Consider the following 12,377-nt stretch of genomic DNA (forward strand, 5'->3'; position numbering starts at 1 on the left):
GTGCTTCACCTGATGACCTACCCAATAGGCTCCCAGTTACTATCAATGAATCATTCAATTGTTTCTTCTTAGGCACTGATGAGAAAACAAAGCTCGAGTTCATTATCCTGGTTGGGACCGCAGTAATTGCCATGTTCTTCTGGTTGCTCCTCGTAATAATCCTCCGGACCGTTAAACGGGTAATGAAATCCTTCTCCTGCAGTCCCATCAGCATCAATCTTGCATGACAAATGAAAACTGACTGGCAGCCTTTTGTTTTGTTCTTTTCATTGTCCTTAAATCAACAGTCGCATTTTTGCCTGTCAGTACCATCACATTCTTTCCTGGAACTTACAGCCTATACAATTTTGTCTTTTAATTGACCAAGCATTGGTGGAGGGGAAGAAAGGTCCTCTTGGGGGGACATTAATAAAGACAGTCATTAACTGTGATTTGTGGGCACATGCCCTATAACACAGCTGGAGGAGCTGCTGGCTTGCATTCCTATGGACAAAAAATGCTCCACACCTCAGCATAGTCTGTTAGTATGGCCAACTGCACATTGCCCAAACAGTAAGGATAATTTTATTTAACTAGTACTGATAATGCTGTTTTCAGGCAAGTGGAGAAGAACTGAAGACTGGCTATCTCTCCATTATCATGGATCCTGATGAAGTCCCCATGGATGAACAATGTGAGCGCCTTACTTACGATGCCAGCAAGTGGGAGTTCCCCAGGGACCGCCTAAACTTAGGTATTTTTTCCCTTTTATGAAGAAATCTCCTGTGGCTTTGGGACTAGGATCTGCTTTTACTGAGCATGTTTAAGAAGATTATTGGATTATTGCACTATTGGATTATTTCACATTAGTGGGTATTGCACTGTTGTTGCCAGGGCTTTTTTTCTGGGAAAAGAGGTGGTGGAACTCAGTGGGTTGCCAGCACAGGGGGCAACTCTGGGTGGGAGGTGGTGCCCCTGGTACCACGTTCCCAGGGCCAATGACGTCACTTTGGGTCAGCTGGAACAAGGGGGGAGTTTTTAAAAGTTTAAATCGCCCTTGGCGAAAATGATCACATGGCTGGTGGCCCTGCCCCTGATCTCCAGACAGAGGGGAGTTTAGATTGCCCTCCGTACTGCTCCAGCGGCACAGAGGGCAATCTAAACTCCCCTCTGTCTGGAAATCGGGGCGGGGCCACTAGCCATGTGACCATTTTCAAGAGGTTCCGGAACTCCATTCCACCACGTTCCCACTGAAAAAAAGGCCCTGGTTGTTGCATTATGGCAGTCTTTGGTGAGTGGATTATCCTGGGTGGACCAGCCAATTCACTTGCGTATGATTGACATAGAGCAATGATATTTCCACATCCAATGATCTGTGGCTGCAATTCAGGTGGCAAGATTCTGCCTTCACTTGATTGCTTCAGCTTCCTTAGAAGTGGCTGCAGTTGAAGGCACATGTAACTTACCGTGGCTGTGACAATCTCACTCTGCTTCTTCATGGCAACCCTTTTCCAAAGGGCTGAATGGCAGCTTCCACCTCCATCCCCCACTGACTGATTGGAGAACAAATGTGTAAAAAGTGCCCTTTTTGTCTGAACACAGGTAAACCACTTGGCCGGGGAGCGTTTGGCCAAGTCATTGAGGCAGATGCCTTTGGAATTGAAAAAACGGCGACCTGCAAAACAGTTGCTGTGAAAATGCTTAAAGGTAAACATTGAGAAGGCAGCTGCAGGCAGTTCTGAACTTTTGGGTCACCACTAAGCTTGTATTCTGAGAAGAATGAAGCACTTATTTGGCAACTAGCTGGTGCTTATTTTTTAATATGTATTGAATTAATTGTAGCTATCAGATTACAGAAACCATGATGTAGGATGGTATTTTATGGCCTGTGTAATTACAACATAGTTAAAAAAATGTGGAACTGACCATGCATATTCTTGGGTTATTGGCCGTTTTCACACTGCTTACTGGCTGCGGAGCATTGCGCCAAGCTCCCGGAACGACAGCATCTTCCTGGCGCAATTTCGCATGAGAACGTCTCATGCAAAATTGCGCCAGGAAGAAAGACGCTGTTGTTCCGGGAGCTTGGCACAATGTTCCGTGGCCAGTAAGCAGTGCGAAAACGGCCAGTAGGAGTTGGCTGTGAATGTGCATAAAGAGTTGTGCACATCCATGCAAAATGGAAAAATGCAGCTATATTGGCCAGTCAGTGGATGCTGGACAATGTGATTCGCTCACAGATCTTTTCAGAATCTCCAGATTAGTGTGAACAATCTACATGTCAATTTAGTACATTTCATGGGTACTGTAAATTCCCATGAAGCCCATTGCCTGTTTATGCATGCCTCAATGTCTAACATCACATGGAGACGAGACAAATTCCCCATTTCTGCAGTTGGGTTGCTTTTCTCTATGCTGTTGAGTCACTCACTGGTGTTTATGTTTAACAACAACAACATTTGATTTATATATCGCCCTTCAGGACAACTTAAGACCCACTCAGAGCGGTTTACAAAGTGTGTTATCCTCATGCCAATCTCCCTGTGAGGTGGGTGGGGCTGAGAGAGCTCTGAGAGAGCTATGACTAGCCCAAGGTCACCCAGCTGGCTTCAAGCGGAGGGGTGGGGAATCAAACCCGGCTCTCCAGATTAGAGTCCTGCTCTCTTAACCACGATACCAAACTGGCTCTCTGTATGCTTCATTGACTTGGCTTCACCTATAGAACATACCCTATTCTTGTTTTACGTATCTGGATGAAATACCAACTTTGCTAACTTTTCGGGTTTACCCCCAAGGAAAGGATCGTGTCATTCAGTCTTTAGTAGCAAAGTAAGGCAAATGGCATACAGCAGGGAGGCTGTTTGGTCCACATTAAGACCACAAGAACTTCTGGTGGCTGTTTCTGTAACGCCAGAATCAAAGAAAGCTTTACAACATGATACAACAGACATAGGCTGAAGTTTTAGAGTAGACTGCTACATCCGCCACCCAAAAGTCTGCAATTTTTTTATACACGAAGCTTCCCTTCCTTGCATTCATATTCACGTGAGAACCCTTCATCTTGCATCATTTCTAGTAAGAAATGTTGAGGGGTCATTGTTTCCTGGTAAATCACTCGTGCTGCATGCAGAAATCTTCAGGTTCAGTCTGTGGCAGTCAAAAAGCTCAAGAAGTGCTGTGACTGGCAATGGCTCTCCTTCTCTGGGAGAGTGATTGTCAGTCACAGCAGAGAGTATTAATGCTGATAGACCAACGATCTGACTTAAGTATAAGCAACCTCATTTGCCCAAGAGGTTTAGCAACAGCACTGAAAAGTCAGAGCCGAGCTACAAGTGACAAATTACACTTGCCTGGCAAGTGAACAGACTCACGTGTATTCCTTCCTGTTCACTTGCCCTCCACTTGCGCTCCACTTGATCACTACGTGAATTTGTCACTTGTAGCTTGGCTCTCACAAAGGCCTTTTGGGATTGTGTATTTTACCTCCACCTCCTAGTTCAGTGGAAGGTGGCAGATTAACCTTTATTGTTACTTTACATGTATATCAAGAATATTTTTTTTCTTTGTTTCTAGAGGGTGCGACCCATAGTGAACACCGAGCGCTGATGTCTGAACTCAAAATCCTCATTCATATTGGTCATCATCTCAACGTGGTTAACTTACTGGGGGCCTGCACAAAACCAGGAGGTAAGTTCTAGAACACATGGAACTCAAGGGCTGTTCCTTGTTTCAGCCCCCAAATTCTGCCGTTACTGGGTTGCAAGCCAGGTAGGCTGGAAAAGCCCTGGAGAGCAGCTCTCAATGAAGGGAAGTGACATAAAAGAGAGAGAACTACTTGGTACAGAGCAAATGGAATAATTAGCATTAACCGTTGCTGGTTGCTGGTTATGTGTATGTGCATGGAGGGGAGGATGGGGAGGCTTCTCCTTTGATGTTTCTTGTGCATCCCTAGAAAAGCTGCCACCAGTAAGGAAGTGCATCTGTTCAACCACATCTACGGGCAATCTGTTCACTATTTTCCAGGTCCAAAACATGGTGTGGCCTCCAGTTTGTCAAGATGATGATTGGTGTTGTGTGTGAGAGGCATATGAAGGCAAAGACAGAAGGAGGGAAAGACTGGAGTTTTTAACAGTTTCCCTACTGGCCAATTTGCCCTTGCAATTTCCCTTCCAAGAGTATTTTTCCTAGCTGAGCTCACTTTCACTTTCACAGCAAGACTGGAATGGGAGGAGGGAGGGTGGAGGCATTAAAAACTTGTGAGCAGAGGATTAAGCAGTCCTCCTGCTCACCGATTCTCCTCGGGAAGTGCCCCCTGAACCCACATTTGCCCTTTGAGATTTAGAGTGGGAACCCCCCTCCCATTACATTATAATGTCTAGTTTGGTCCCTACTAGCAAATGAGTTGAGTGGAGTTTGCATGCATATAAATATATGTGCAAAAGTTGTTGGTGCGTGGTTTAAATAGAGAGGGCAGCAATCAACTCCTGCGCTCTCTAGTGTAGAATGCAATTGAAACAGGGACAGTTTGGGAAGTTAAAATGGCTTTGGGGGAATCGAGATGCGTCAAGCCTGTGCTGCAGGAACCTTATTTGTAGGAGCGCCATTCCCCTGGGGAGGGGGGGGGGCGACTCCCAGTCCCTGTTGCCTGCCTTTGCTCTGGTGAGTAGTGGGGGGAAATGGGGGAGGGTGAGCTGGCATCATATCAGTGCCGCAGCATCAATTCCAGTGCGAACTGAAAAAGTTCTATAAACTATAGTTGGAACCATAGAGATTTTGGTGAATCTCAGAGCACCAAACCAGTATCAGTTCAGGTTCACGATGGAAGTGGCATTGTAGCATTGATGCAATATGGATAAGGTAGGTTTCCTGCCAGGCACTAGCACTGCATTTGTAACGCTACTCGTCTGAGGCCTAGCCAGTATTACAAATGACAAATGTCAGCTTATCCTGCACCACTGGCCATGCAGTAGGAGGCAACGGGTAAAATGGCCAGTCTGCCCTGAGTCTGAACCAGGATAAAAAGTACACAAAAATTCACCAGATTTGCATAGACAGCAGCCTCAAGAATTTTGTCCAAATCTGACTTTCAGCTATCTATCAGAGAGAAACATTCATGAGAGCCACTTTGGTAGTCTTCATGTATGTACATGCTTAGGACTGGCTAAAGCATTGGATGGAAAAGTTAGAGAACTTACAATTAATACAAAACAGAAGGGTAACACTCTCTCCAGGAAACCTAGTAGACTACCCTTCATGGTGAGTTGGGACGTAAGTTCTGTAGGCATAGAACAGGAAGAAAATATTTATTTTTTAAAGTTGTTTGTTCATATGGGTACCGGGTCTGTTTCAAGGTTCTGGTGTTGACCTACAAAGCCCTATGTGGACTGGGCCCAGCATACCTTCGGGACCGCCTCTCCCCATATGTTCCCCGGAGGTCACTTCGATCAGCTAATAAGCAGTTGCTGATGGTCCCTAGCCCAAGGGAGGTCCGTCTGGCCTCTACCAGAGCCAGGGTCTTTTCAGTCCTGGCTCCGACCTGGTGGGACTCTCTGTCTGAGGAAACTAGGGCCCGGCGGGATTTGTTATCTCTCTGCTGGGCCTGTAAGACGGAGATGTTCCGCCAGGCATTTGGTGGGGGCTAGGCTGTCCTCTCGCCGGCCATACCACTGAAGACCGTCCACCACCCAGGCAGGAGCTCATAATTGTGGCGCAGGGCATGATGTAAGAGCAAAGCCCTGCGCCTAAAATGCTGTATTTTAATATTTATATCTGCCAATTTTATTGTATATGGAATTTTATAGTATATGGAATAGTGTTTTAAGGTTTATTTATAATGTTTTTATGGTTTTTAGACTGTGTGTTGCAAGTTGTATGCTGTTACACCACCCTGAGCCCGTCTGATGGGGAGGGTGGTCTAGAAATGCAATAATAATAATAATAATAATAATAATTTATTCCCACAGGCCCACTCATGGTGATTGTAGAATACTGCAAGCATGGAAATCTATCAGTGTATTTAAGAAGCAAGAGGAATGAGTTTGTTCCATACAAGGTGAAGGCTGTGTTAAGTGTAGAAGACTTTTCCTGCTCTTTACTTGAAGTATCTTTTAACATTTCCCCAGAGACATCTGTTGAATGTTTCTAGCGCTGGCACTGGGGTGACTACAGTGGGCATAGGCCTTCTCATTTTATCTTCGCAACCCTCTTCTGAAGTAGGTTGGGCTCAGAGGCAATGACTGGCCCAGGGTCACCCAGGGAACTTCACAACAGAGTGAGGATTTAAAGTCTAGAGCTCTAGCCACAACAATACAACTGTTCTCATTTTAAACAATTTTTATTGGATGGGTTGACATACAATTCATTCATATCTTACAAATACATTTCCCCTTTTGTCCCTAGATGCATCCCAACCCCTCCCCCTCCCCCCTTTTCTGTGCAGACTCCCGACAACACTACGGTCCCGTATTTTCTTATCATTTGTTCTATATTACTTTTCCTTTATCCCTACTAACCAGAGGTAAAATCCTAATTTACCATTACTTCATACAATTCTATAACTATTAATAAGCTATTAAAAAGCCATCAAAACATATTTCTTTTGCTCATATACATTTCTTCAAACCATTCATTTATCATTCCCATTTTTTTTTATCTAAATACATTTATCTTAATATTTTCCCAAATAACACTATAGATTAAAATTAACAATTTAACCTTTCTCTTATTTCCTACAATACAACTGTTCTCAATGCTACTGAACATTTTATCATGAAACTTGACTATAGAACCCACATAGAACCCACAGAACCCACACCATTTTGTAGGTAATTTTACATTTTGCGTTGGACATTATTAAGTGAAAGTGTATATCCCGGCTGGACTTGTAGGTTATGCAACAATCTACAATCTCTGTTAGGATCATCCTGACCTCTGAGCTGAAGTTTTGGGTCTGATCTTATATTACCAGAACTGTGTGGATTGCACTCTCATCCCAGTAAAGTCTGTGATACTTTATCCAGTTCAAGTTAGTCATGACTAAGCTCTGTTTGACAGTAATGGACTTAAGTTCCTCGACGAATTTGTTCCACTTGTTTCAGCAGAATTTAGTCACAGTTGGCTTCAGCTGCATTGAAGCTTGTGTACTCAAAATGGTGTGGGCAAGTTAACGATGTGATTACTTGGGCACGGTGATGCTACCCTCTTCTGATGGCAGCGTGTGGAATTAGCTACATCGCTGGTCTGACTTAGGTGGTTTCCTTCATGCAGGCATTACTGTAACGATTCAAGATTTATCTACCCAAAAGCAGCATCCATATTGCTCCTAGAACTTCCTTTAATTCCATTGCACGACTTGTGTTGATGGTTTAAACGCAAAAGATGAACCAGGTTAACATCCATTCCCCACGAGAATTCCAAAATGAGATTATAGTAATTGGTTTAGATCTCAGGGTTTTGTCTTTCTACTGGAAGAACCTCTTGAATCAGTGGAAGGTGCCAGCGTTGCTGGTCGAGATCTTTTGGATCCTGCCCATTTAGTGATGTGGAATTCTGGTAACAAACTGATATGCTATCTTCATATAATATATGCAGGAGGGGGTAGTCTTATTGCTGTTGTCCCATTTTAAAATTTTTTTGGCTAGACATGCATTCCATGTAAGAATCATCCCATGCTTTCTCTAAACAATAAAGAGCATCCTTTGGCAAATTTATTAAAACTAGAAATTCACAGAGTGTAGAGGGCTTTCAAAAGGAGAACCATGTTGTTGGTCATTAATTCGGTCACAAACGGATCTAGGAGATACTTGTGACATTTGTGAAACCACTTTCTACACAGCAATCACAGTAGCAATGGACAAGGGGTCAGGAAAAATACAGTGTTTTCTCAGGTGTAAAATATTGCCCCTTGAATCCTCAAAAATTTGATATCCCTGCAACTATTGCACAATCGTGAATTAAACTGTGTGGAGTGTGGTCAGCGAATTGAAAGCAAATGTGCAATGGCTTGTGGCTCAGCAGTAGAGCATCTGTGTTGCATGCAGAAGGTCCAATCATGTCTAGTCAAAAGGATCAGGAAACAGGGAATGCGAAAGACCTGAACTGAGACTTTGGAGGGCTGTTGCCAATCAGAGTAGACACGGCTGACTTTGATAGACCAAAATAGTAAAGAGTCCAGTAGCACCTTTAAAACTAACCAACTTCATTGTAGCATAAGCTTTCAAGAACTGACAAAGAGAGCTGAGAGTCTCGAAAGCTGACAATGCATCTGACGAAGAGAGCTGTGGTTCTCGAAAGCTTATGCTACAATAAAGTTGGTTAGTCTTAAAGGTGTTATTAGAATCTTTATTATTTAGTAACTACAGACTAACACGGCAAATTCCTCTGGATCTTTGATAGACCAATGGCCTGACTGACATAAGGCAGCTTCATGTATTCCTGTGTTCAGTAGTTGTATCAAAATGTGACCAGTCACCTCCAGGCTTTGATTGCATCTTCCAATTACATTGCATCTAATATTCACTTCAAAGTGATAGTTTGATTTTTGCACCATGATGCTCGCTACCACAGTTGGTGAATGAAAGTTTCTGTTTCCTTTTTTTTCTTTTTGAAAACTCAATAGACCAAAAATACCAGGTATAGGAATGGAAGAGACAACTGTGTTGGTGAAGTCTCAGCAGATCTGAAGAGACGCCTGGAAAGCATTGCAAGCAGCCAGAGCTCAGCGAGCTCAGGGTTTGGAGAGGAGAGATCCCTCAGTGATGTGGAAGAGGGAGACCGTAAGATTTGTCATGTTCCTTCATTATTTGACAGTGTAGGCCTGTGCAGAGTTGCAATCTTCTAAGAGTCTGTCTACATCTGACACGAGAAGAACGTGCGTCGGGAGATGCAATGTTAGCCAGGAAGGGTAGTTTAAAAAGACAGAGATGGCAGCAGGGCAAAGGCTTTGCTATACACTGGAGCTGTGTAATACAGCTGTGTAAAGGGACTGTGGAATGCCAGAAGGGAAACTTCAGCTCATTATAACCTCTCCAGGTCCAAGCCTGGCTTTGGAAGGCAGCTCCAGCCCATTTCCTTTCCTCACTGTCTCCTGGTTACAGTCCCACACAGTTTTAGACTGGAGAGGTGAAATTGACAGAGCCTTCAGGGAGGCAACAATGAAATTAACAAACCCTCTGAGGAGCGATTTCCGCCAGCTCTGTCTTTTAAAACTACGTTTCCTGGGCAACATTGAGTCTCCCTACCCTTAATGAACACGCACCGAGGTGTCTCATGTAGAGAAACTCTGAGCCTTCCCTTGAACTCTGCATGGGGATTGCACTTTGAGTCATTAGGATTTTAAGAATGAATGAGAATCGAAGGCCCATTCGTTTACTATTGTTCTTTCTTTGTAACTCTTTAGCACTCCCTTTGGTTCAGATGCTTCCAACCCCATTCATTACCCTATATTATTTTAATAATCTTCAAAACAGCCCTATGTGCCAGTCCTCACAAGACAGTTTGTTCCACATGTGAGCTGTCCTAGCAGTTCCCCAAACACATGCTTGCTTAGATGCTCACAGTGCATGATCCAGGTGGACATGGTTGCATCTGGCCGCCATTTTAATGGGCCGTCATCAGGATTCAGAGGAATGCCAGCAGCTCCGTCTACAAGATAGAACTGTTACCAGCTCTAAGCTGTGATCAGTTCACATGCCTGATTCAGTGAGTACTTGGGGAAGTCTAGGACTGCTCAAATACAAAATTTTGAGGTAGATTATAATTATTTGAATGTTGCAAACAGAGAACCAAAGCAGAGACAGAGCACAACCCATTCCTCCAGGTCTAGTTTGAGTACTCTAAACTGGACTCCCAGTGCCTTACACAGACATTGCTTAAGGACAGCAGCCTGTGCACGGGCTTTCTCTGTGGTGGCCCCTACCCTGTGGAACGGCCTGCCTAAGGTCAGGAGAGCCCCCACTCTCCTGGCTTTCTACAAACAATGCAAAACTGAATTATTCAAGAGCTTTTAACACAGATAGGAGGGCTGTATTATAGGTAAGGGGGTCTCAGATACTTCGCTAATGAGTTAGGAACCATAGACTTCACCACTATGTTGTATTGGATTCCTGTCTTTGTATACTTGTATCTGTTTACCCTATGGCATTGTTTATGGAAATGTTCTTGATATTGACTGTACTAACCTCACTCTGTGTAATCCGCCTTGAGTCTCCGGGAGAAAGGCGGGCTATAAAGGACATAAATAAATCAATAAGGGGAGCATTTTGTAAAAACTCAGCAAGGTGACTGAAGCAAGTGAACTGAGTTTCATACTACAGGGAAGCCTGTAGACTCTCCAGAAATGCTGATTAGATATGTCTTGCTGGGAAACAGCTTTCTGATTTATAATACAGTGGTGACTCTTAAGAATTCTTAGAGCTGGGTATCTTAGAGAGGGAAAGTTAGATTTTGAAATCTAAACTCACTGAAATGTTAGCTTCAATAGATTATTGATGAAGATGTTTGTTTAGGCCTGGGAACTTCTGGCCTGGTTTTTGTGGCATTTGCTGAGGTAAATCCCTCATGATCTTCAGTTCAAAGCAGTCCTTAGTAAATGTGGATCTCAGCATGTCTCCTCCAGCTGAGGCAAAATCGTATTCTGTGTTGTTTTTTGAGCAGCATTGCTCTCTTGACCTTTCCTTTTCAAAGAAGGCAAGATGGAAGCTTTCTTGCTTTTCGTCACCGAAAATTCCAGATGAGTAACCATGTTCATCTGGATCAGCAGAATAAAACAGGAGTCCAGCGGCACCTTAAATACTAACATTTATTCCAACATAACCTTTCATGAGTCCAGAGCTCACTTTGTAAGCACAGCTTTGTAAGCACAGCTTTGGAATCTGATTAAGCGAGCACAAAAGCTTATGGAGGAATAAACATTGTTAGTCTGTGAGGTGCTCAGTGATTTTCCTCACTGAGCTGCAGAGAGTAACATGTTACACCCCTGTTGCTTCCATATAACAAAGAAGCAATAAACCAAGGGAGGAAATGAGAGGACAGAATTCTTGTATGTTCAAGTACAAATTTGGATCGGTATCTTACTGCATGCTGTATACAAATCAACTTGTTTACAACCTGCTAATTTCCCCCCTTACAGCAACATCCGACGACCCTCTGAGCCTGGAAGACCTCATCTGCTATAGCTTCCAAGTAGCCAGGGGGATGGAATTCCTGGCCTCACGGAAAGTAAGGAGTTCCCCTCAGGGAAAAGGCTTTTGTCAGACAGCTGCTTGATGGTGTTAGGGATGGTGCTTAATATAAGGAAACAGAAGGGCTGATCTTACCAGCTTTTCCACCAGTGAAAGAAGAAGAGGGTTCATTTTGATTACTGAAAAGGCTGTGGTTTGTGGGACCCATGGAGACAAAAACTGATTCTCTAAGGCTAATACACAAGCTTTCTTATTCTGTGCAGCACACTGCATATGGGAGAGTGCAGTGCAAAGGGGAACTGGCTGAGGTTGAGCAGAAAAGCTAGTAGGATCCAGATCTGTGTATTTGTCGGCCCCTTGCTTGTCCTCACCATTTCCAGAAGCTTGCATTATTGGTGGCCTTAGCAACTTACTTGCCAGTCTTCTTCCAGGCAGCGGCTGTTTCTCTCCCATTTACTGGCTGGCTCTCCTGGAGTGGAGTGCACTAAGATTTAGGCAGCATCTGGAAAGTGGCAAGGTGGCAGTGGGAGCTCCTTTGAAAAATGGGGGGAGGGGAAGTACAAGAGCTCTGGTGCTAGTGGGAGGCCCCCCAGAAGTCATTTTTCTACAACACCTGAAACCATCTCTGTTCTGAGGATTCACTCATTTGAAAGGCCTTTCGTGGAAAAAACATCCGTCCGTGGGAATATTCATAGTCAAGCCATCTTTCCAACAAACATGCTTTCCAAGTGCAAGATGCTGATCGGCCGTGCCACGTTTACAGGGCTGGGGAAGGTCCACACTTGACTCACCTGTACCCCAAATATCCATATCCATGCTGAAGATGGAGCCCGCTCTCCCAAATACTTACTTTTTGCCACTCTAAATTAACAATTATGGTAGCAAGACCGTATATCCTGCTCTTACTGGTTTTTTTTCCAGCGATGTAAAATAAATGTTTTATTTATATTTTATAACATACTGTATTGTTCTCAATATATACTTTACTATGTATTTCTCCATTAAACCTAATACTGTACTACGTGGAAGAGCTTTCTTATAGACAATGTTTGTTCCTTTTTATATATGAAATTTTTAAAAAATAAATAAATAAACAAACAACAACAACAACAATAATAAAGATGGAGCCTGGTTGCCCTCAGAACAGAGGAGTGGGAGTTGCTATCACCTTTCCCCTCCTCCTGTTTGTGGGCGTCTCCCATTCAACCAGGGGAGAAA

The 12,377-nt window shown here is 43.7% G+C and overlaps 1 protein-coding gene across 2 annotated transcripts in view; it reads left to right on the plus strand.

Annotated features, from left to right (window-relative positions):
- Nucleotides 1-12,377, plus strand: part of KDR (kinase insert domain receptor) — a 70,653-nt gene that overhangs the window by 42,274 nt on the left and 16,002 nt on the right. For both annotated transcript variants that reach the window (XM_054990298.1, XM_054990299.1), the window contains exons 16-22: nt 73-179; nt 598-733; nt 1,582-1,686; nt 3,553-3,666; nt 5,943-6,031; nt 8,597-8,753; nt 11,108-11,196. In XM_054990298.1, the coding sequence (XP_054846273.1) occupies nt 73-179; nt 598-733; nt 1,582-1,686; nt 3,553-3,666; nt 5,943-6,031; nt 8,597-8,753; nt 11,108-11,196 (797 nt within the window). The remainder of the gene's footprint in view (nt 1-72; nt 180-597; nt 734-1,581; nt 1,687-3,552; nt 3,667-5,942; nt 6,032-8,596; nt 8,754-11,107; nt 11,197-12,377) is intronic.

This window comes from Eublepharis macularius, chromosome 10, assembly GCF_028583425.1.
Source record: "Eublepharis macularius isolate TG4126 chromosome 10, MPM_Emac_v1.0, whole genome shotgun sequence".
NCBI classification, from domain to species: domain Eukaryota; kingdom Metazoa; phylum Chordata; class Lepidosauria; order Squamata; family Eublepharidae; genus Eublepharis; species Eublepharis macularius.